General features: G+C 37.7%; 1 protein-coding gene across 2 annotated transcripts in view; it reads right to left on the reverse strand.

Moving 5' to 3' along the window:
* Positions 1-22,549, reverse strand: part of LOC102306698 (collagen alpha-1(XI) chain) — an 83,084-nt gene extending 60,535 nt beyond the window's left edge. Inside the window, exons 1-5 of one of the 2 annotated variants that reach the window (XM_005924634.3) lie at positions 21,886-22,549; positions 15,577-15,741; positions 12,048-12,261; positions 10,225-10,387; positions 2,214-2,342 (exon numbers count right to left, since the gene is read on the reverse strand). In XM_005924634.3, coding sequence (XP_005924696.1) covers positions 2,214-2,342; positions 10,225-10,387; positions 12,048-12,261; positions 15,577-15,741; positions 21,886-22,000 — 786 coding nt within the window. In that variant the 5' untranslated portion in view covers positions 22,001-22,549. The remainder of the gene's footprint in view (positions 1-2,213; positions 2,343-10,224; positions 10,388-12,047; positions 12,262-15,576; positions 15,742-21,885) is intronic. The other variant, XM_005924633.3, reaches the window with a different exon arrangement.
* Positions 22,550-26,158: the final 3,609 nt, after the last annotated feature.

The following is a 26,158-nucleotide window of genomic DNA, read 5'->3' on the forward strand; positions in this document are numbered from 1 at the left end:
CTGGAGAAAATTGCCTTAGCTTAGGAGAAACACTCAAGGAACAAGGAAACATTTTATCTTGGCCGACTTCAGACAAATCAATAAATCATATGGTCTAAATTATCTTTAAAATGTATTATGCTCATCATCTTTTGACTTTAACTTCATATTTACAGTAAAAACAGCAGACTTCTATCTACTTCTAGCTTCTTCTCATCTAACCCTAGAGCAAAGAAAGCAGATGTGTATTATATGTTTAAATACTTAAAATCACCATTTAATGGGCATTTATTGTGATACTGCCCATAACCAACAAAGTGTTATGCAAATGAGTCACTGTAGTCCTTTAAAAGAAAAAAAAAGAAAACTTTTAGTTGTCCTAACACTGTCAAAACAGAGGCAAAGTAGATTAAGTTACCAGACCAGCCCCTAATGCTACACTCTATGCGCAGGAATAAATATTAGTCCCTGGACAACTGCTAAGCTCATAAAAACAATAAAAGAGCCACGGCCTGCTGCAAGGCTGGCCTGGCGTCCGTTCAGCGGCCCAGAGAGGGAGAGGTCACAGAAGAGAGAAGTTCTGGCCAGACTGACTGAAATGACAGAGAGGGAGAGAGAGAGAGAGAGAGAGAGAGAGGGGGGACAGGGTTAGATGGAAATAGGGAGGGAGAGAAAGAGAGGGAGAGATAGAGAATGAAGAAATAATTTATAAAGATTTATGGTGTTGAAGTGCTTGGCTGAGCTGAAGGCCTTCACCACAGGCATGGATGAAAGACGTAAATACTAAGGGGTGCTTATAAAAAAAGAGCACTCCCCCTAGCTTCCTTCTCCATCACTCCGCTTGCTCTTTTAACCAAGCTGGTAACATGTGGTTCATGACCACTTGCTTCAGGACAAAATCATTTCACCTAGCAAAGGTAAATGTAACAGTTTGGGCTAAAAGATCACAAAAATATCCTTTTCAACAGTGATTTGTCATTTTCAGGAAATGTTTTTCAGTTGTGCATGAGTACATAACTTTTTTTTAAATACTGATCTGGAATGAAGGAAGAACATTCTTGTTATAAGTGTACAGAAACCAACAATGAATAAACCAGATTTACAAGGTTTTTAAAGCCAAAACATTCCCTGCTGTCTATTTGAATTGACAAGCTCCTTGTGTTGCTGCTGAGAACTAACCTGATGATGAAGCAACATTTTCCAAGACCCATACCCACTCTACAGCCAATATTTCTGAATAGAGAACCAGCTCCTGATTTTTTTTTCTTAAAAACCAAGAATCTAAAGTCGACTTTTCCAGGTACTGGAAGTCTAGCTGGGGAAGGGATAGCTTAAATTTCCCTGGGAGTTTGGGCAGAGCCTGCAGAACTCGTTAGTGATATAAATCACGGGGCCACTCCAAAGTGGGCTCAGACTTTGTGGCAGAGAAAAAAGAAAGGTTTCCAGTGTGAGCTCATCAGTTATTTAGTGAAATACTGAAGGAAAATGTCAGCCGGCAGAACAGCTTGAACTAGCAAAATAACAAAAAAATGAATATGGAAAAAAAAGAAGTCCTGACACAAAGCACTGTATTTCAATTAAGAAATATGGCTAAAGAAACAAGTGGTATTTGGGAGCCAGTGGTAATAAAACTTGCATTTCAAACTAAACCATGTATTTTGATATGTCAGCATGTTTCCACTAGTAAAACACAAAGTGGAGAAAATGACAGATTTAGAGTTGACACAGAAACCCGTGCACGTACGTTCTTATTCATGGAGGACTGTTTGTAAAAAGTTTCCACACAAATTGCTGAAATTATTATTATTATTATTTTTTTGGTTTATTTCTCAGAGACTGAAACTGAGCTACATTAAACCAGGGCAAGTATACAAAACTGCACAGACACCTGGTATGTAATTACACCTTACACCCAGCCTTTCAGTTCTTCCCATTTTACAAATTTAAATGTCATTTATCCCAGTCTCCTTTTTTGTCCTTTTAACTCATCTTTGACTCTCTTATTAAAAACATCAAAGAATAAAACCCTGTTTCTAAATTCCTGCTACTACTAACATATTTGCTCCCTTCCTGTTTCCTTAATTCTTTCGCTTACCACAAATATTTCTCTCTGCCTGCCTCTTCTCTATAAAATCCTCCCTACTTTGCCCTCCTCTCTCCCAGCTTTCTTTTTCTTTTTTGCTTCAGTTAAGCAGGAGATAGTGCTCCCACCTGATCTCTGTTTCTAAACTGACCTCATACTCAGGTTCCTGAGCCTGTGGGGTGTCTTGATGGTTGGGGGTTTCACAGTCGGGGCTGTAGTGTTCACAGTAGTCATAGGCTGCCCTGGAGTCTGCCACTATCAGCAGCTGCTGGATGTCACCCTGGAAATAAAGGAGAAGAAGACTTTCAGCGAAAGACAAGTCAACAAAGTTTTAAGACGACAGAGTCACGAATTAGGATGCACGTTTCCCTGCTGCAAATTCAATTACCAGACTTTTGTTTTATTCTGCGTGTCCCTCAACATAAACGTTCTGTTGAATAATTCACAATACTATATGAGTTGGCCAGTAGTGCTATTTAGTTCAGTGTAGTTTCTGCGAAAGCAGCTTTTTTCTAGTTTGGTTTGGCAAATAGCTCCAATACCAGGAAGCCTCAGACACTGCTGAGTAGCTAGTCAGGGGCATGAAAAAGAGCTGAACAGACCACTTCCCATCTGCAGCTGGAAACAAAAAGCCTTAGCACAGTAGCCTAATCTATCTTCATTTAATCTAGAATCCAGCCCACTAAGTTTAACTGTATTGTCCAGGTCTCTAAACAGCACAGAAGAGAATTTAAATAAATTAATGTTCCATGGGGTTTGCATTTAAGATTTTGCTTTTCACATTTCCCATTGCAGGATTACATCTTGGACCTTTTCAATCAATAATCCCTTTTCTTTCAGTCATTTGTTTTTGTCAATCACATAAAGCTTATAGAAAAAAAGGAAAGAAAAACAAATTTAATGTCAAATCTTTCAGAGAGTCTTCTTTGCAGACACCACTAACGTTTCTTTCTCTTGTCTTTTTTTCCCCACAATTACAAATAGAAACCAAATGTTAACGCCCATGTAGCATACACCTATTTCTTCAGCTTTACACCAGCACAGTGATAATAAAATGTGACAATAAAACAACAAGGCAGATGTTGTGCAGTACCAGAGGCAGTAGTCTCTTGACTATTAATTAAGGCTTTAGGGGAGTCTGTAAGCTTTTAAAAAGAGCTATTGTACAGTTCCCCCCCAACTCAGCCGTGAGGGACGGCAAGTCCCCTTACACAGCAGATAAATAACCAAGGCCTGTACTTATCTAAGGCTGTCTGTTTTTCATGAGCTTTTGGAAAAGGAAATTAGATCCCCGCTCCCAACTGTTTCATCAGCCAAAGGCTCTTTTTCCATGATCGTCTCCGAAGGAATTTCTAAACCAGGAACTGCTTTACTACTGATATGAAGCATTCTATCTATACCCATCTACCATATGGGCACCTCAGCTGACTTTTTCAGAATCCACATGGACTAAGAAATTCAGTGGACAAACAAACAAGGAACATAACCTGAGTGCTGCATGAAGGTGAAGAGAGGCCACAAACAGGGTGGCCCCTAAAGAGGAAGCACATACATGCACATTGCATTAAATTACAAGAGGCAACATCTGTATAAGCTTAGATCTCTGGAACACATTAGAGACTAACCGCCCTGTGCTCCCATCATATGTGACCAGTATATTTCAACAGCCTATTAAACAACCAAAACAACAACTAACATACGTAAATAAATTTGACATATGGCTTAATGAAAGGATGTTAATGGCATATGTGCCATTTATTCTACAATTATCATAATTATGTTTGCCTATGACTCATTTGAATATCCATCTTTCCATATGCATACATAGATTTTCCATGTAAAGACTATAACCTGTCTAGAGAAAGAAGGTGCTGGTGGTAAATGTTGGTAAAGCAATAGGAAAGAAAGAGTTTACCTGCACCTGCTGTAACACTGACTGAAAGGAACAACAAAAGCTACAATGACAAGTCCCCCTTCAAACTAATACTCTAGTTGCTCGCTTGTTCTTTTTATAATTTACTACAAATGTATCCAAACTCAATGGTAGAAAATCAGTTAATAACACAGACATACTGATTTTAGCAGAACTTCTTTCTTATTTTCTCTTTCTTCTATGAGTAGACAGTAACTTTTCAATTTCATGCTTTTCCAGTTCCTTCACTTAAGCATAGTTTGTATGTTTAATCACAAGGAAAATAAATGGCACGGGACCAGGCAACAATATATTTACTATAACGAGAAAATATGCACGAGTCCAAAAATGTCACCCAGGGATTTTCAAAAGACCACACACACTTGGCCCATTTATGAAGCCTGACAGTGATTCAGTCACCCCCAAATTCCACAATCAGCTTCTCATTCCTTGCCCTCCTGCTCTACCCCACCCTGGATTTATTCCTTGTCTTCATCTTGGTGCATTTGTTGATGTTAGTGTCTGTATTGCATTGCACAGCTCTCTGGCATTTTTTAGTTCTTCCTCAGAGTTATAGGAATGATCCACAGCAATGGTGTGGATCTCCTCAGAGTTGGCATGGACATAATGGGATGAGTCATCTGTCTAAGCCACACTAGAATAAATCAATGAATGGATCCGCGGACAATGTGCATGTGTGTAAAACAACAGCCTCGACACATGTTAACTGTCATCTCCTGCTTTCACAGCAAACTTTAACCAAAGAGCAGGACATAAAAAGGATGAGCCACTAATCAAAGAAAAGCTCTGCAAATTTATCTTTAATGCACAGGAAAACCATTTAATTCACTAAATATTTACACAAGAGTAAGGAAAATAAATGTGGGCTGTTTTGTTTCTTAAATGTGCACATTTCACATTTGATTTTAAGCAAAGAGGGATAAAACAGAAGACAGACACTCTTAGATGTCCTTGGGTCTATGACCAGGGAATTCTAACATCTGCTTCAAGTAGTCGCCCTTGCTAACAAGGAAAAAGAACTGCACATGGAAAATTACATGCAGGCGGACGGTTTGTTTCTTATCTATAAAACCCATCCTTACTTTTTTTTGTTATGAAATATTTACTTTTCCTAGAAATGTTAGCCCTTAAAACTGACTTTCTTTGCTATGCAGATGACACCCACCTATATTTCCCCATAAAGTTTGGTGCTACAGATACATCTTGAATTATCTCCTGCTAAAGATTGGCCTCTTTCCAGTCCCTTTTAAACCTCAGATTTATTGTATGGGTTTGTATCAATTAGTTGTAATATTAGCTGCATTATTTAAAATGTTTTTAATCAGTGTGCCCCTTTTATGTTGCCTCAGAAATCTTTTTTGTTTTTAATTGTTTATGTTAATGCTTTACCCTGCTTTGAAGTTTTAAACTGTTACTCTTTTGTATAATATCTTCTCTTTTTTCATAAAGCACGTTGTTTTTAACACAGGTATGGTGTTGATTGTGATGATATTTGATAATTAGCACACATTTCTTCATCCATAAGTCTCAACATTCATTATTTATTTAATTTCATTGTGCATCCTTTTAGACGTTATTCATTCTCATTTCACATATATTTTTAAGACTGTGAAGACTTTTACTCTTAACCGTAATACTGCCTTGATTTTTGTTCCTGCAGACTGTGTATATCCGCAATTGGTTAAATAAAATGACATTGAGTCAGGCTGTGCAGGATATTAAATTCAAGGTGGATGTCCACAGTTTCTAAGAGAAATCTGTTTGTATTTAAAGTATTTAAAAATATGAAAACTAGAATGAACTGCAATCCTAAAACATAGACTTAATTTAACTTAATTTATGAGTTATTGCCAGAGAAAAAGACCTGTCCTATAAAGATGTGAATGTAGTGTGATGTAGTCTGGTATCTGTTCTGATTAGTCAATATAACGACAGGCTATTTTTCTTTGTCTTTGGGATTGAGAATGACTGACCAAGAAAACGGAATTTGCCACCATATGCTCAATCACTTACACAAAAAGACTTGACCTTGTAAGCGTGCTAAGACATGATCCATAGTTTCCTCTATGACAGCAACTAAGTAGGTAAATATGGCACTAAATGTTACTGCCTGTGGACAGGTATACCAGGTAGTTTTAACTTGTGGAGGGAAAATTAATACACAGAGAACACATAGTTATGAAAACACTATGTAAGCTAACAGCTAGCCTTACTTAACATAAAATTTGGGGTGCTCCAAATATTTCACTGAGCCAATAAAACTTTTCACTGGAATTACTTTGTAGAATAAAATAAATAAAACTTCAATAAAACAGCAGCTGAACCTCTGAGGGCACCATGTCTATCGTGCATAGGTGTTATTGCAGATGTTTTAGCTTTTTAAATTAAAAAAAGCGTTTTAAATAGACACTGCATATAATTATTTTATTTTTTCTCACAGTAATTCACTCAAGTATTTTCTTTACTTCGCTTTTAACTTCTCACACATACCTCTGAACAAGCTTGACATACTGATCATATGCAACGCCTATTTTTCCAAACTCTGGGGAGGGAATACATCTTGAAAGAGCCAATACACAAATGGAATTTCAAAACTGTACAAGTACAACAATTAACCAAGTAGCACAAAGGAGGAAAAGTGTATAATACTCTCCAGATTTCTTCCAGTATTTCATCAAATGCAGCCACTGTGGTCAGCGCAGGGATAACGTTTCTTCTCAAGCACTGGGGGCATACAAATGTCTTGCACCCTTCAAATATTAAAACATTTTGCCTGCCAGTAGCTCACAAAACTGTTGAACTATTTGAACCATCTGTTTGCCTGTCTGCCCACACTTTCCTCACTTCTTTCTCTGTCACTTTTTCCTTGATCTGCTCTTTTCTATCAGGCAGTTCTTTTTTATTACTTTGCTCAAAATACAAAGGTAACAAATGGTGGGACTGAACTATATGCAATTATATATGTAACTAGGGCTAATTTATAGGGAAAATGCTACAGAACAAAAATGTTCTCATTTACAAATCACAGTGAACAAAAAACATAAGCAGTGACTGATGACATTCTCATCAACCCTGACATTAAATACGAACATTCCTATTACACAATCTTTACCAAAACATTTTGTGACAGATATTAGAGGGTGAAAAAAACTGAGGCAGATGAGAAACACTCACAGCGCTCAACTTCTCTCAAGCCAATCATAAACAATGATTCACTTTAAGGCTAAGAGCACATCAGACTCTTGTTATATTCCCCTGCCAAGGACTGTCCTGCTTGAGGGACAGTGTTTTGGAATGAAACACTGTCCCTGTGCAGCAATGACAGACACATACACAAACCATCTCCGCCTCTCTCTCTCCGACATACACACATGGACGCTCACACTTTTTCGCACAAAACAACACAAACGTAAACACAGAGACAGACATCTGGCACAAACAAAGAATCCTTTAAAGTCTGAAAAGTCGATTTGCGTAAAAACAAGAAGAGGAGATGATTTTACTTTGAATATCTTGTGGCTTTTATTTCAAAGAAGAAAGAGGGGGAAAAAGGCATTTGGAGACCCGGTCAGTGAGCATATCTCTTAAACAGCTGTGCAATCCTAGCCAAGACTAAGCACACACTGATCATATTTTCCCCTAGCGTTCACTCTTCGGTGCGCTTCCAGCTTTGACACCTGCTTATGCAATCTACTGCAGTAAGGTAACCTACTCACAGCAACTGGAATGAGAAAGCATCATAGTGTAATTACACATAAACACAAGCTTTTTTTGCTCAACAGCCACAATTAGTATTTTAGATTGAAGAAGACTGTTCAGTCTAAGAAGATTGTTTCTTAGAATTGCACATTATCAAATCTGTTAACCTATCTGAAGGTTTGCTGCAGGTAAACTAAGTCTATGGTGTCCACTTTTTGTGAGTGTGAGACCAAAACGTGGACACCATAACTTAATAGAACTTTAAATAAATGGAAACAAATTACATTCTGTTTCTTTATGAACAAATGATCTATTTAAAACGCGTGGAGCAACTTCAAGAAAGTTAATTAATGAATTTATCTATATCTGAAGCTTTAGAGGATTTGGTAGGCATCCTTTAAAACTTCAAAGCAAGTCAGGCGTAACTCTTACTCCCAGCCGTCACGCTACACTAAGGTGAATAACTCATAGCTCTGTATTCAGTATACAGGCATGAATGTTATCAGGCACCTCTTAGACTGAAAGCATTTTTTAAAAAACACAATGTCTTCTCCACCAGCTATGTAATCAAGTCAGATAGAAATCCAACTGAAATGAATTCAACATTTTAGAGTGAAAACATCATTTTTGGTGTACCTCCACAAATTTTTAACATGAGTACATTTTATATATAAAAGACTATGAAAGAACTGGTCTGCTGATTGCAAAGCTGTTTCAAATTTTCACAATACATTTATCGAGATAGTCCGGAAAGTCTTCTAAAAGTTTCCGCAGCCTACAAGGTATTCTGTGATATGCCTATAACAGCTGTAAATTTACAAAGAATCCCAATGCATAACTTAATGAGCAAACTCTAAACATAGCACATGGCTTTCATATACTTTCAAACACGCTTTTATCTATAAGAATATGCTAACAAACAACTTTGTGGCCAGTAAGAATTTTTTCCAAAAACAGTGCAGCTCGCCCACAAGTAGCAATTTTAAAATCAACACGTCTTATGTTATTACACTTGAAGTGGAAATAATTACAGCTTAAGATACAATTCTAGCTGGAGCTTACTGTGTGATGCACTGATCAAAAACACCTTGCAAATCATAAAAAACGTCTTGGAACACAAGGAATCATTTTCTTCTTTCCAGGTTTTACAAAGAGCGCATCCTACATTGCTCTGTAATTTAATATCATTTAGCTTATTGTATTTTGAAACAAAGAACACTCACGCAAGCCAAATGAGAACTATTAAATCAGACTTAAAAACAGAAAAGAATGACTGTGGTAAGTTTTCACTTTATCCCCTTTAATCTTATTCACCTTAATTATATTAACCAGAAATCACTTTGGAATTCATTCATTCATTATGACCTAAAACTAATTTATTTCATTATAGTTAATGACATATGCATAAAAATAAAGCTGTAAATCGACATGGGGAAAAAACATATAAGTGAAGAGAAGCAACATCACAATTTCAAGTGGTTTCACTGTGGAAAGGCATCTCTGACCTAGAAGCAAACTTTTTGCTGACTGCCCAACTTAGCAAGCATTCTACATTCAGCTAGCCTCCAAGCAAGCCTAATGCGTTTCATGCCATCATTTATTTCACATCTGCTGCAGAGCACAAAGTTACCAGTTCCCAGAACCATTTTATCACTGTCCTCTTAATTTTGATTCTGCTTCTCACAGTTACTGATCAATTGTGACACAATTAATTCATAAAAAAGCATAATATAGTTTAGGCAGTCGACATCGAACAGACCCCTTTATTTCCTTTGTAGTTAAATATCCAAATCAAATTAGTGCTGAGAGAAAAAAAAAACACATTGAGTAGCACACTGTGCAAGTAGCCTTCATAATAACATTGCCTATGGCTCTTGCCAAGTATACAAAGCCAATATTGTTGTTCTGGCCAATAAAATTCCCTATTATATATATGCACACAGAATGAAAGGCAAATAAAATGTCTGGCCTTAAAGCTTTTGGACTCTAAGTATTACAAACTACAATTGTCACAGTGTTAAATGTAAATCATTGAGAATAATACTCACAATGTGCGTGCAATTAAGCTTAAACAGAAAAGAGAAATTGTTGGCATCTAGGTCAGTTTTCTGTAATAGTTTCAAGGCTTAATGAATGCAATCTATTGGTGAATGTCTGCATTACACATATGTAAGACATTCCTATTGCAATTATGTGTAAGCAGGTTTTTACCTGTATAGCACTGAATCTTTGCAAACTTTGTACACCAATAACTCCATAAAAATGATCATACTCTAAAAAAAACTGTATTCAAGTCTTCTGCCCAGATGCAGCCTAGGAAAGCATTAAAGCAACAATATGACTGCAACAGGCTTGCAGCTATTCACACACCACATGGTATAAGTTTCTCTTGTCTTATCACCTAGCTTGCTGTAAAACAAATTAGTCCCAAATTTGACAACGGTCTTTAAAATAATTTCACAACATAAACACCACCAACCACACAGAGAAAATACTTCAGGTGAGAAGATATTCAATATGGCCGTCATACCTCAAAGACCTCTTCATCTAGGATTCGGGTGCCAAAGACTGTGATGCCCTCTGTGCTGATAATGGCATGGTCACTTCTGGCGAGTGGTCTTGTCACCTTTTTCTTACAGTCCACAATGATGGTAACGCTCTTCTTCTCCACACTGATAGCTACGCGATGCCATCTGTTTAACAAAGAAGGACATCAGAAATACAACAATGACCCTCTGAGTTTTAGGAAAACTGCTTCAGTCCACGGCTAAGGGAATAGTTAACATTTAGTTTAGGAAGTGGAAACGCTTACCAGTATTTGCTATCACATCTAGAGTTGGATATGAAGCTCTATATGATTATACTGGTAAATACAGTCACAGGACTTATTAGCTAGATCAAGCTAGTACTGGTTTAGACCTCCGTTTGCCTTCAAAACTGCCTTAATTCTTTTGAGGCACAAATTTGACAAGGTGCTGAAAACAGAGATTTTGGTCCATATTGCTAGGACAGCATCCATCATATGTATCTCACATTTCACTACATCCCAAACATGCTCTATCGGACTAAGATCTTTAGGTCAGTACAGTGAACTTATTCACTTGTTCAAGAAACTCATTTGAGATTATTTGAACTTTGTGATGTGACACACTATCCTGCTAGAAGCAGCCATCAGAAGATGCATACACATTGATCATAAAGGGATACTCATGGTCAGCAACAACACTTGTAAATGATGCTGCTGCTTCCAATCAGATCAAAGGCCATTCTCTGTAAACCCTATAGATTATTGTATATAGGGAAATACCACTAGATCAACAGTTGCTAAAATATTCAAACCAGCCCACCTGGTACCTACAACCACACTCAAAGTCACTTAAATTGCCTTTTTTCTCCATTCTTATGCTTATTGTAAACTTCAACAGCTTATCAGGATTAGCTGAAGTTCAAAAGCAGTTGAGCTGGTCCACTGAACAAAGTGGCCGATGAGCGTATGTAGCTTAGCTTAACTTAGTCTAATGTGTAGAAGGATAAAACAGCTAGCCTGGCATCAATGTACCAGCTTGCACTGGCACAGTGCTATTTGCCCTGTGGCATCTGGAGAGCTATGCATAAATTTCCAAGAAGTACATGCAAAAGTTGTTTTTTTGTTAACTATGAAAGTATTCTTCAGTTTTTGCCAGAAGAGCATGTGAGTATTTTCAAACTAGTTGGACTACTAGTCCTACGAATGGATCCACATTGATTGAGCTGTATATTTTCACTATTTATCACCAACAAAGAACAACTCATGAAATCGCTGCAAGGCATTTCTGTTGGCATTTATATGAAAGATTGCTGGCAACTTTTAACAATGATTTGTTTCAGCTTCATTGGACAGCTATGAGAATCCTGTCCTTTACTGCATATCAGTGTATAGCAGTGTAGCTGTAAATAATTTAGAAAGGCTGTCATTAAATTGTTGCCAGCAATTTATTTGCCATTACTGTCTGAGTTGTTCCATATGGTGTTAATGACTGAACAACATATGATGATAATAAATGTGCAGAGCTGCGTGTCAGTTTACCAGGCTGGAAGAGTTAAGTATGCACTGAGTGCCTGAGAAAATACTAACAGAGCGGTTCTGCTTAGCACAAAATATAACCTGAATCTTTTAAAATAGAAAAAATTACCCTAAATGTACTGCTTGTGAGCTAACCTCACAATTTCCATAACAAACAAACTCCAGATTTTGAGATATTGCTGAGATAATGGGATAACTGCACGTGGCACAGAAAATGTACTATTTAGGGGACACAAAAGTCTTTCATCTACATTTTCTCTTCTAGTGTGTTAAAGCGCTCCGTCACTTACTTGCCATCAGAAAGTTTGACGGAACGGAACAAAGGGTACTCGTCTGGGACAGGCTTGCCATGCTGGTCCTCATATTGGAAGATAGGGGAACGGCCCACCTCTACTCCAAGCTGCTGCACGCCTTGCTGGTTGTACACAGAAAGCAGGAAGGACTGGAGGCCAGCCTTGGGCTTGATGGTAAACACTATAGAGAAATCCTCTGGGAATACCCCCCCTAAAGGTGGAACACGTAAGAGAAATATTGGGCTGTCACATTAGTAAAGATGAATATAGAGTTTATATAGTCCTAAAATTGCTGAAATGAACATGTTTTCCACCAATATTCTGATTAAGAGCAATGTAACGATAAAACAGCAGACATGAAAGCCACATAGCAGAACCAAGATAGATTTAATAGTTTAATAAAAAATATCTCTTATGGGAACTTTATTATTTCATTTGTTTGGTGTTTATCAACACTTCTTTTTGCCATCTCACTGTGTATAATGATATAATGAACATAAACAGAAGGACATGATAAATTAACAAACATGTCAGTGTTTTTACTTGCTCACGGGCACAGAGTGTGTATTTTGCTAGTAATAATTAAAAACTTTCAAACTGTCCTCCCTTAAGAAGCATTTGTGCTACGGGAGACTTCCTTTTACCTTGTGCCCTGTCTTACAAACCTTCTTCTGATGTTATAACTAGGGCAATTGTATTGTAATTAGTAGAGAGAACTGCTTTTGCTCCAACTTTCTCTCCTCAGATTAACCCACAAAGTCTAGACCACTGGACGCGAGTCCGTTTTACTGGGGAAGTTAAACGAAACCTTGGCATGTCCTGAAAGGCCTTGGTAGTGGTGATGCAGCCGTATTAACTTTATAAGGGCTATAAATACAGCAACTCAAACAAATGTCATATTTTTTGTGAACATAATAGTTTGGTTCAATGAAAAAATAACTAATACTAGCCAAATAAAAGTCCAATTATTCTGACTGAGGACATTTTGACACTTTACTTCATGACACCTCCAACACCTCACCTCTCAGGCTCACTTATATTACTCAAGTTTCCATTAGTGAACATGAGCATGCTGTCCAGTTAAGCCAAAAATTACACAGGCTTATTTTCTAATTCCTTCAATTACTGCATTTTAGTCTTTCTTTTTGCTCTTTGAAATGTAGCCAGATTCAAAAAGAGTAACATACACTGCACTGACTGGGACATTTCATTTCACAGCAATGAATCCTTAATAAATTTCTCTCACTTTGCTGGAAGTCCATTTTGAGTAAGTAAGCAACTGGGGACCATTTCTAAACTTTGCCCTAGTAGTAAATGAATAACAGGCCGCAAAGGGAGGCATGATTTGTTTGAGCAGCCATGCAAGCAGCAGTGGTATATTATAATTTGGGGGACTAGAAAGAGATCTCATTTTTTTTTCCAGATTAGCTTCTCCTCACTGCCTCCCTGTTAAAACCAGAGGTCTCAGTGTGCAGCTCTACTTGTGGTTCCTCAAGCTTGCAAAGGTAGATTGGGAGGCAGATGCTTCAACATATGATTCTCCTGCACCAAGCTTCCAGTTTGGGTTTGAAAAACAGACTTCCTTTCTACTTCTGAAAGTCAGTTTAAATTTTGCTTTTTGATAAAGGATATAGTTAGGTCTAAATCAGGTGAATGATCCCTTCATTGGAGATACTCTATTGTGGAAACAGACACTGTGGCCCTAGCCCAGATTCATTCCTATCTGACTCCTTTCACTTCCCTGTGACAGGGTGTAGGTTGGTGCATTGTAAAGTCTCTTTGAACAAGTCCACATGGTTACAAAAAGTGGCAGGCACATGGATGTCTGCTTAGAGCTTCCTGTTCACCAACTGATGAAAAAATTTATGCCACTCAGACCCAAGAGAGGGCTAGTAAACCTGCAGATGGGGAAACTAGAACACACATATTAGTTTTGCTGCTATAAGCTCAGGCTGCTGGGGAACTTCCTATGATACACTGAGCATTTCCGCTTCCCCTTATCACTCTCCATACTTTTATAGGTCACTCCTGCATGTGAATACATTTTGTCTTCTCTCTCCCATAGGTTGCCCTATGTTTTACAGGAACACCATGATTTTCTAATATTTCAGACTTAAAAAATCAACTAAAAATTTGACATTTGGCAAATTTGCTTCTGTTAGTAGATAAAAGGTTTTGTTCTCTGCAATTGATTACTGAAATTGGGATTTGCCGAGTTTTGTTTAAAATCTACTTCCTAATAAAATAAATATGGATTAAGTTCTCAAAAACAGCCTAATAAAATAAATGTGGCCTCTCAAAAACAGAAGGGCAACACACTCCAAATGCACATACAGTACAATATGAAAAACCCTTCTAAATTTCACTACCTTAACCACAGACTGAGCATCCACATCTGCCAGCAATCAAACTTGAGGAAAGACACTTTGTTGGACAAGATCAGTGTACAAAACAATAGACATGCTTTTGTTGTTTTTTTTTTGTAACAGATTTGTCAGTTTTACCAAAATATCAAATAACAAAAATTTGGTGCTGCTCCGCTTACTTTAGCCATGTGTTTACACGCACCATTGTAGATTACCATCCCCTATGGGTTCTTGGAGCAAACTGAAATTCATTGGCATCCTCTAGAAAATGATTCTGGAAAGTCTGCACTGGATTTTAAATGACAGACTTTAACACTAAAGGATTTTATGAGTCATTTATCAAATCATTCTTTGTTATTTTTTGTGAAATACAATCATCTTTAACTCTTTTTTAAAACTTTGTTATTCAGTGGTTCAAGAAAATAAAACTTAATCATCATACTTTAATCCAAACAACAATTGGCTTGAGCAGCCATGCAAGCACCATAGCTTCACAGATATCTGCCACCCTAACACTTTTTTCTCAGCTAAAATCTCTATGCCAGCATTGGATGAAGTTCCATAATAAATTCATTTATTTTCCACGTTGGATGAATTCTAAAAACTGCTAATTTGGCAACATTTCACCCCCAAATTGAGTCAGAATTACAATGTCTTTGACCTAAAAGCACCAAAACCTTTTAAATCAACCTTACTTACTCAACCTTACTTAACATTAACATTACACTTTACATCACCTGATGCCTTCAATTGCAATAATTTTACAATGGATATATTAGCAGTTGTCTAGAAAGCCTCACAAAGTTTCTAGTATTGTTGTACAATATTAGTTGTAGCTTATCTTACAGGAAGGCTATTTTAAGTGCTTAAGTTTTTATGCAATATGATGGCAATTTCCATTACTAATATCTGAAATGAACTGGTCAAATTATGTAAAAACAGTCAAATTAAAGTGCATATTCCACACTACCACAAACATATGTGATCAATAAATAAAGTTCTCAACAACTTGTGTAATCCTCAAGACTCATTTTATAATCATTCTATGGTCTCTAGTATTTAAAATTGGGAGTGTTTGTTTGTTTATCTGCTTTATGGAAGACCTACTATTGTACTACTGTTTCAGTTTCAGTGTAAATAGTGAGAAGTGAGGAGTTTACCTGGGAAAAGCTGCTTAGTCGGAGCACTGAGCTGAGTCCTTTTTCCCACTCGATAAGCTACGTCGGGTTTGGATCCTCTCCGCACTGTGCAGAAGCCTGCTGTTTTCCTTATTCCTTCAGGAGAGCTCTGAAAGTCCAGCACCTTCAGTACATCCACGGGTTCAGCTGTAGAGAGAGAGAACAATGAATTGATAAAAATCATCAACAATTTTTCTTATACAACAATTAGTAATGCACTAAAACACAATTTTTGCCACCACAAAAAATAAAATCATTACTTTATTAAGACTCAAAATTTATGTCAGATTTTCATGTACAGTTGTAAATTTTAGTAGTTGTAAATAAAACTACTTCCATGATGAGAAGCCCTGTAAATGAGATACTGTTACAAAGTTGCAACTCTTAAAAGTTGAGTGAATAAGTGAGTCCTCAGTCTGAATGACCATATCGCCAATTGCTAAACCTATACTAAGTGCTGCTGCTATGTAAATATAAGTAGTTAAATAAAATACCAGTTGAACAAAATGAAAGCTGAGCTGATTTATTGATTAATTAAATTTTTATTTTATTATGTTTTTAGTGTCTATGTTGCATGTAACTTTACAGTACACTATAAGCATAGTTAACAGAAAGTCTAATCCAACTTGGCATTTTGATGATAAATCAGCATTTACACCCATTACACCCCTTGCTTTTTCAAGCTTTTTCTTGGCCAAACCTGTCAGTTCAACCAGTTGTTGCTTTATGAGCTGCCTTGGCAGAGGAGCAATAAAAATGTTAGGAACCAGCAGACATAATTGCCCCCCTCCTTACCTCCCCGGTTACCCCCACAGCTAAAAGCCACAGCATCTATGGGATGATAAAAATCATTGCTGCTGATCACAGGGTCTTTGGAATAAGGAGAACACAGCAAGGGGTAGCTTTACAAGCTTCTTAACACTACTAAGCTCTTTTCTATCAATGGATCTGAAAGTCAGAGGTGAAACTGCACAGAACAGCTATAAAAACGATTTCCCATTTGCTCTCTCTCCTCCAATTATCAAACGCTTACTCCAGCCTAGTCTTTTTTTTGCATGTCTCCTTCTCAAACTGTTTTTCTTCTTAAAACCCTATCTTGAGGCACATCATTAGTTACACTGTAATTACAGGGGATTTAGGTAGCCTAATAGTCTATCTTTAAGGTTTGTGTATATACGGAAGGGTTGACGTCCAGAAGAACGTAATTTGTTGATTAATGCATATCTGCCCGAGGCTGCATTTGCTGAAAAATATACAGTAAGAATAAGTCAGCATTCAAAGATAATTATGAGTGCTGTCTTGCATGGGAAAGTAAATGGAAGAAATGTGTAGGCCTATCAGCAATCACCAATGCAGTCTATTAATTTTACAGACATTCAATACTGCAACATTACTTTCTGACCGTATTAAAACAACGATATGTGTTTTTAAGGCTGGCTTACATAGTGTATTTTAGACTGACACACAAAACTTAAGACGTATCTACAAAAAGCTAATATTACCCTTACCATCACACCCTGACTTCATCAATCTTGTGCTAGTAATGGACAGCTCAAATTTCAAATGCAGGTGCCAACCAGTTACACAGAAGCTATTTGAAGGTAATATTAGCTAACATAAATATTAGCTACCACAAGCTACTGGTAATACCATACCAGCAACAACAAAACCCCCGAAAGTAGTGGAACAGCTTTAATGTTTCAGTCCTAAATATGTCGTTTTCTTTCAAAAGTTACATAGCCTGGCTTTACATAAGAAGTCAATAATAAAACTATGATTGATTTTTGTTTGTTAGCGCTACGTTTGAAGTTTTAGTTGCTAATAATATACAAGCATTTCACAAAAATTTAAATATCAAACACTTCCCATAATTTAGCTTTTTTAATGACGCACACCAAATGTTATATAATCTCTGCATAGTAAATGTTAGTTTACTGAGACAAATTAAAACTTAAGCGCTACAAATGTTCTGCAGTATTGGCGAGAAACATGTTTTTAACCAAATCTTAATGAAACATTAAAAGTGGATATTTAATTTTCAAAGGGGACTATCGTGCTTTTGCTTATTTTCGGTCTTGTATGTATTGTTATAGTGGGTGTTACAATGAGGTATTTGCAAGTAATCCCTATGAGGCAAAAGCACAACCTTCCAGGAGCTCCATTTCATACGGTTTTCTTTCTACTCTGGGCAGATTTGCCTAATATGGTCATTTCAGGTGCACAGTTTTTTGCTGTTAGCACAGATGCTCCAAACTTCTGCTGAACACACCTTGGAAAGGCCAACCAATCAGACGAAGAAGAGCTGGTCTAAGGAAGTATAAGGGAGCTCAAACAGATTGTTTCAGATACTGAATAAACTAAGCAAATTGTGAATCATGCAATGATAGTTGGTAGACTCTATGAATAAAAGCGCATAGGTTGAAATAAGCAAAATAGGTCTCCTCTAAACTTGGGTTCAGCGCAGTTCAACCGCCATTACAAACCAAGTATATACTTACCTTTAACAGCTACAGAAACCACAGAAATAAAAACCAGGACAACTGTGTCCAGATATCACACAACACATTTGTCTTTTGAATGAGTCAAGGACGAGTGAGTGAATGAGTCTTCAAAGGCCCAGTAATGATAAACAATGTCTGAATGGTCAGCTTAAAATCTCACAGGGACCAGAAGGACTTTAAAGAAAGGGAGATAATAGGCTTAAAGGGAACTCTCCCTTGCCAGGAAAAAAGCCTAGATTGATGTGTTTGATACTGGAAAGAAAACTTTGTGGGAAAATTATTAAAGGGGATCAGACAAAAGCCTTTCATGAAGTTTACAGTGCCGAAAGTCTCCTCATTAAACTTACACTACTCAGCTAAACTCTATGACATGGGAGGGAAATTTGGTTAAAACATATGAAGTAAAGATCAAAATCGCACATACATCATATTTCAATAACTTTAATGTAAAGTTTCATAAAAACAACCATTTGGGGGGTTTTTTTTGGGGTTTTTTTAGGCAAACCACAGCCTAATTTGAATTGGCCTTTCACCATACCTTTAGATTGTGTCTTTTCTCAAAACATAAAAACATAATGCTGAAGGAATTATTATATAAATATTCAGCTGTACATTTTCCATTTTTTTAGTCATGTGGCACAAAAAGACAGGAAGTGCTGATGTAGCAGCTCCTGTTCACTTTTAGGAACCAAGAAAAGGTCTAATGGGTGGTGCTATAAGTTGACATGCTGAAACCATTATGGCTTTTTATACTGGCACCACTCCCTGTAGCCCCCCCCCCCCTTAACTAAAACATACACAAGACTAAAGTGAGAAGGCCCCATCCCTGTAGCTACTTCTCCCGTGACCAGAAAAATAACAACTTGAGTGGAGAATCAACCCGCTCATGCTCAGGGGTCGGGTCTGAAATTTTAGATCACGCGAAGCTTTCCAGATCTGCTCCTCGAGGCATTTATGCTGATATTGCTCCAGATAATCTGGTGCCACAGTGCACAATTCTTGAATTTCATTTGTTGAGCATGTGTTAGGCAAGCTGCTCTACTAAGAATCTATTTTTTAAGGCTTTTTTTTTTTTTTGCTGACACTGCACAAAAAGCAGTTTAACAGACGGAGCGACTTCTGACTCAAACACAGACAGACTTAAAAAAAAAAAGAAGAGAGGAACTGACTGCCAGGTTTTAAACCTCACAAAAAATGCCTCATAAAAAGCAATACAGTCTGTGGCTCTTCTGAGTATTGTCCCAAGTACAGAGCTACTGGTTCTTGAAAAAAGTCAAGCTTGGACTAAAGGTCTCTTTGTGAGTTTCAGAATGCCTTTCTGCATTACTGCATACCTCAAGGCCTCATATATTCCAGATGTGCTGAATTGGCCAGGAACCCCCCACAGACCCACCCACCAGCATCCCATCACCCCCCTGTCCTCCCCCAAACTTTTCAGCTCCTTTCCTTCCACAACCATTCTTTCACAGAAGCCCTGAAAAACAGGCAATATCCCAAAACCATTAAAGATCCCAAATGAGTGGGCACAGCTTCATCCTGCCAAGGAGGTCGAGCCAACATAGCGTATACTGAAAAAAGATTCCCATCTTTCCACCCTAAAAAGAAATAAACCATATTCTAATGATAAGGATGTAAAACCACAAGAGAGAGAAGACAGTTCTCTCGTGCTAAAGGTACCAACGCAGTTTCAGACTCTCCACAGTCTAGTCTGAGGGGTAATTTGTCGGTCTCTATGATTTTTAATGACAGATCTTCTTATTTGCTGTCTGGGACCTGTGATATACTATCTGCCATGTTAACGATCTACTAACATGACAAACTTTGGTGATTCTTCCTCAGGCAATAAAGCGTGCAGTAACATGAAAAACCTCTGTTACATTCATTAAAGCATTTTAACCAGCAGACTCTAACACTATGAAATACATTTTTTTTGGCAAAATGTCCAACTCTACTCATCCCAACACTTCTCAGAGCAATACATTTTGATGTTTAAGTTTAGACTTGTGATTAACTTAATCTGTGACATTCTGACTTAATGTCTTTTGTGGCTCTGTGGTCATGCAGCGGCATCTTGGGATGACTTGTCGGTCTTTTTCGTGTCACTGCCATCTACTGAGAGTTGGCAGCATAGGCAGCAATTAGTGTACACTGGAAACCCTGTAAATGTTTGCTAGCACATCATGCAATTATGGTGAGTTTAAATATCTGTCAGAATGAAGGAAGATGGGCAGTGCGAAAGCTGTGCCACTTAGATATTTGCTTTCATAATCTTTTCATTTTGCTTCTCTGCAATTTTCCCCTCTGCTGAATCACTTTGTTGTGTATCACAGTACACAAAAAACAATGATGAATGATGATGGATTTAGACAGTGGTGGGCTTGTCCAGTTAGCATAAATTAGCCAAAATTACGTGTTACAATATATCATCTTCTGATTAGCATTTTTATATAGCCACTTAAGACACATTTTTATTTTCTGTCGCCATCTGAAAGGATCAATAATCACATATCTGGTATCAAAATAATACAAGTGTTTAAATTAAGTCTACCCAAACAGATGCATAGTTCTGAAACACACACAAATTTATCTTGGCAAAGGCCACAGTTCACTATGAATACCTATGTGATTTCATTTGATCTTCAATTTCATCGTTTTTATGACCCACATATGTATTTTCAAAACAAAGAAAAATACTCCTTTCTTTTTTCCACCTCCCTCCCCTCCCTCTTCTTTTTCCCCCTCCTTGGACTAGGAGCCCAGATAATGTGGAAAGATGGTGATCCTTCAGGCCAGAATATGAGTCTCCCTCCCAGATTTCCACAGTCTCGTGCCCAGTTATTATATAAACTTACAAAACCCATCACAAAACCTATATGTTTAAAATTATACTGTGCTACTGTAAACTCCGTTGACAGCTGTCAGACTGTGAAATAAACATGGTAGGCTACAACTTTTCAATCAAAAGAACCAAAGTTTTCCACCACATTTAAACCATTTTGTGGATATGATTAAAGCATTGGACTCTTGCTACATATTTATGCTGTAAAAACTTAAAGCATTATCCGTGGGCTCCTGGTCATTACTACCTAAAGTCGAGCGTAAAATTTCTGCGTAAAACCTGCAGTTTATTTTGTCTGAAGAAGGATTTAAGAGCCCTCTCTGACCACACCTGGATGGCATCCATCACTCACTCACATACTCAGAGGAAAGGGACATCTTCGCCTATTTGTGCCAAGAATCCACTCTATAGCACTTGCGCTCTTGAATGATATATAGCTTTGTTGATGACTTTAAAGTCGTTTCACTAAAACTATATAACTCTCTATATGTAGCTTTAGATAATTATACAAAGTTCAGACACATGTGACCGGGAAGACCACCTTAAAGATTCTGAAATCTTGAATATGTTGGAAAGTCACATGATACAGCTTCATTTTGGTGTCAGCATTTATGAAAAGAAGAATCTTTGGAATTCTTATGATACTTCTGATAAATGTATTTACGTTTTTTAAATAATATCTTTGACAAAAAACAAACAAATAACAAAACAGACAACGAGATGGAAAATGTTTACTTGGCAACTAAAAATGTATATAAACTGAGTTAAGGTGAGTTTAAGTGATGGCGCCCGGGACACCGGGCATTAATTGAAATGAAAGCTGAGACCGTTTATAGCTACCGACTAAGCCTACTGGCATCTGGGCTGCCTGCCAGCATGAGGCGCTTTCAAACTGTCAGGGATGCCCTAGACCCGGCACAGTGACTGAGGTGTATAGGAACAGCATCTTACCTGCTCTAACATTGGCAGCCTGGAGAATTAAAATAACTGTGACCGTAACGATTAGCGTTGAATCCCATAGCCACCTTTTCGTTTTCCACCTGGTGGTCCATCTTTGCATCTCCATGGTGAGCGCCCCCAGCTATACGGAAAACGGGCGACTTTCTTTACAATTTGATCCCGTCGACAGTCCACAAAAATGTGCTTATACTACAGCGCCATGTGGGAAAGTACAAGGATGCTTCTTACAGCCAGACTGGGCCCTTCAGATCCGATTCCCCTTTAGCCCAGCTCTCGCACTGGTGGCAAAGGGCTTTCATGAAAAAAGCGCAAGCCACTCCGTTCCCTGAGAGTTGTGCACCGTGAGGAGGCTGGACTAACGCCGCAACACTGAACCTGAACCGGCTCTGAGATACTGACACTGGAAAATCCTTCCTTCATCAAATCACCAGTTGGGAAAGTTGTCTCGGGGCCCGCCCCTTGTGCTTTGGATGAGGTCTAAACAGCAGCACGTAGAGCATCACTACATCCCAGTGCAAACTAATTATAGAAGACAGTACATGCCCTAGAGATACTACAGCCCGACAGTCTCAGTAGCATCTATCCTTAAACACTGTACTTTATGGAGTTATGGAAAAAAAGAAGGGAAAAAAAGCGGCAAATAAGGAGAATTCCCTCATTTCCTTAAGTTTAACCTGAAAGAAAAGAGTTTAGATTAATGATAGAGGAGTAGGAGATACAGAAGTGGAGGCACTAAATGCAAATGAAGCTGTGGGGTGGAGCTGTTATTTTAGACGTTTCCTGAAAGCAAAAGAATGTGAAAAGAGTATGAATAGCTCCAGCATGGGCCAATGGTTAATATAAAAGCTTCAGTGGCCAAAATGGAATATTTTCCAGACTCCAGGAGTTTCCTCCACAGCACTTAGATTTTCTTTCGGGTTTTTTTTTTCCTGCTGCCTGATAATTAATGGCAAACGATGACTGGAACAAGGAATGGGAGCACAGGTGGAAACTATAGTTCCCCTCCTGATTTGTTTTTTCTTGTGTGCCAGACAGATTTAACAGTACAATGGAAACCATTCTTGAAGAAACCACATTTTATAATATTTGTCAGCACAAATATTTACTTATCACAATGTAGGAAGTAGAGCTATTGGCTGAGAATGTTTAGTGTTCTGGGAAGAGATGACTTTGCACAGGATTTGCAGTTGTGACCAAACTTAGTTAATGTATTTCTGGAATTAGGATTAAAACTGCAGAAAGCAATTGCAGCACAACTAAAATTCCTTTCAAAATGAGGTCACATACCATTTTTGCATGTTCGTGTTTTTGCTTGTTTTCTAAACTCTATGTTGCAGGAATAGTGGTCTGATAATAGGTCCCACAAACATGGGATTTTTAAAAAAAATCTATTTGTTGTCTTTCACGACTGGTTGCTTTTTTAAAACCTTGTTCAACCTTGTTTTAACCTCGATCAAGGCAAAGAGCCCTCTCTGCTCATATATTTGATCTTTCCTTTCCTCTCAGGTGGGAGTGGGCAGGTTCCACCCTGGATTATGCCTGCTGTTGGATCCACCTGTTTTTCTGCTCTTTAGCTGATGCACCTGTTTTTCATCTAATCATAACTCAACAGCACTTAAAGACCATCTCAAACAACTATTCTCTGCCAGTTTGTTGTCTATGGTTGCACTAATCAGGCTCTCTAATGCGCTTGTCTGTGTTATTTTGCAAGCTGCCTGTGCCAACATCATCTCTTTCGGTTTCAAGTAGTTTCATCCTATCAGCCAAAGAGCTTTCCCTCTGGATCAGACTCATCTGCCTTTTTTGTTCTTGCAAAAAAGGAATTGTGGGTAATTCACATACCTGTCCACTCTACACTGACCCCTGTCTTCTGGATCCTAAAAAAGTATTCATCTATCCATACATGGAATGGCCTTCTGGATCCTCTGTTTGAATGTGCATTGCTTTTAAGATGTTCCCTAAGCCAACACTACCACCATTGTAGTTCTTTTAAAAGGCACAATTAAAAACTGGGAAGGTTAGTAACATCATTCCAGTTCTTCCTCACGTTCCCAGGAATTACTGTGCCAAATTCCATGGCAATCCTTCAATTACCAAAACAATAAACTGCGATAAAAAAATATCAAATCTATGGAGGTACCTAAAGGTTCAGTTAAATTTTCATGCCTGCCTAGTTGATGCTGAAATATTTTATGAAAAAAGAAAAAAGCCTTGTTGACTTCTCTGAAAGTCAAAAAATCAACAGTGTCATTAAGCTCTGGGAAATATGAGACAGAATTTAATATTAAAAGTATGTATCAAACATGCACCTGATGTAGTTCTGAACAGTAATAACAAACTTCATGATAAATCACTCTGCCATATCTCAGTCAAGCCGTCAGAAGCACATTGCAACAAAGTGCCAATGCACAATGTACAAGAAAGTAAATAAACCATTAATTAAAGAATGAAAAAAATAAGAAAATTCTTAGAAATAGCCTTCATAAAATGTAAATCTTATCCTACAAAAATGAAATATAAGCACTAAAGAAATATAAACAGCCACAGACCTAATTCAGTCACATTTGACTGAATTAGGTCTGTGGCTAATTATAGCATAAAATGGATTGGACAAATGAAATAACTGGAAATAAAATGTTCATTTCTAATACTTGAAAATCCTTTGCGGGCAATGACATCTTGCCTGAAGTCTTGAACTCATGGACATCGCCAGATTCTGGGTTTTTACCTTTTTTTTAGGCCTTTACTGCAGCAGCTTTCAGCTGCTGTATGTATGTGGGCCTTTCACTCCAAAGTTTAGTCTTCAACAAGTAAAATGCATCATCAGTTGGATTAATACTTGACCATTCAAGAATATTTCACTCCTTTGCTTTAATAAACTCGTGGATTGCTTTGTATGTATGTTTTGGGTCAGTGTCCATCTAGATTATGAAATGCCACCCAATCAATTTGGCAGCATTTAGCTGGATTTGAGCAGACAGTATGTCTCTGAACACCTCAGAATTAATTCGACCTCTTCTGTTCATGCAGTCTTCACTTTATGGTAGACTTGGATATCGATATGGAGAGTGTTGTTCACTGGGTTGGCTGTGTTGAAGGGGGGTCGCCATTGAAATTATTCTGCGATCATCCACCACTGTTGTCTTCCATTGACATCTAGTCTTTTTTTGTGTTGTTGAGTTCACCAGTGCTTTTTTTCTTTCTCAGGATGTAACAATCTGTAAATTTTGCCATTCTTACTATTGTAGAAATTTCTCGGATGGGCTTTTTCTGTTTTTACAGCTTAAGGATGGCTTGTTTCACAAGGGGAGCCTTTTAGACTGCATGTTATCTGTTTATGGAAAAATAATCCAAATGCAACTACCAAACCTCAAATTAACTACAGGCCTTTTATCTGCTTAATTGATAATGACATAATGGAGGAATTGCCCACACCTGCCCAGGAAGTAGCCTCTGAGTTATTTACTTTTGGTCCCTTTAAAAAGAGGGTGGCATATGTTAGGGAGGTGAAACTGCTAAACCCTTCATCCAGTTTAAATGTGGATACTGTAGAAAATGGAAGCTGAGAGACAACACATAATTTCCATGTCCTTTATATAACTATAATTGGAATTTGTTTAGGTAAGCAGGTAAAAAAGAAACCCAAAAAAACCTTGCTCCAGTGTCCATATGTGTATACTATATTATAAATATAATATATATATATTATATTATATATATATATATATATATGAACCTAACTGTATTTTAATATAACCCAGCTTGATAGCCTTGTGACCTTGTGCTTGCTCAGCAGTAGAAAACCTATTTGAAAGCAGCCTGCTAGGCTATGCATATTTGTTTCAGGCAGATGGCTGGCCCTTTTTTTCCTCTTGCTTTTTTCTTTCAACTTGTTTGGTGGAGAATGTTCTAACCTCTTGTTCATGTTGCTTCCTGGGACTCTAGCCCAAAATGTTTGGTTTAATTCGTGTAGCCCTCCACTGGAACTGAAAACATGTACAACCAAAACTAATGTCTTCAGCTTCGCTTTTCAAACAGACTGGCTCGGCCAGCCGACAAAATGTACTGAGAGACGTCCAGTTGCTCCTTATATGTTCTAGTTTCTTGGGCAGTCTACAATTTTCAGAAAGGCCTAGCCTTGGAGCTGCCTCTTTGTAGCTGGAACCATATTATTACAACTGATGCATTTGCTACCAGTGTGTACCAAGATGACATTGTATAATTATTCTATAATAAGTCTCTGCTCTATGCATGGTTCAGCCCA

This window comes from Haplochromis burtoni, unplaced genomic scaffold (assembly GCF_018398535.1).
Source record: "Haplochromis burtoni strain Fernald_Lab_line unplaced genomic scaffold, NCSU_Asbu1 Contig_78, whole genome shotgun sequence".
NCBI classification, from domain to species: Eukaryota; Metazoa; Chordata; class Actinopteri; order Cichliformes; family Cichlidae; genus Haplochromis; species Haplochromis burtoni.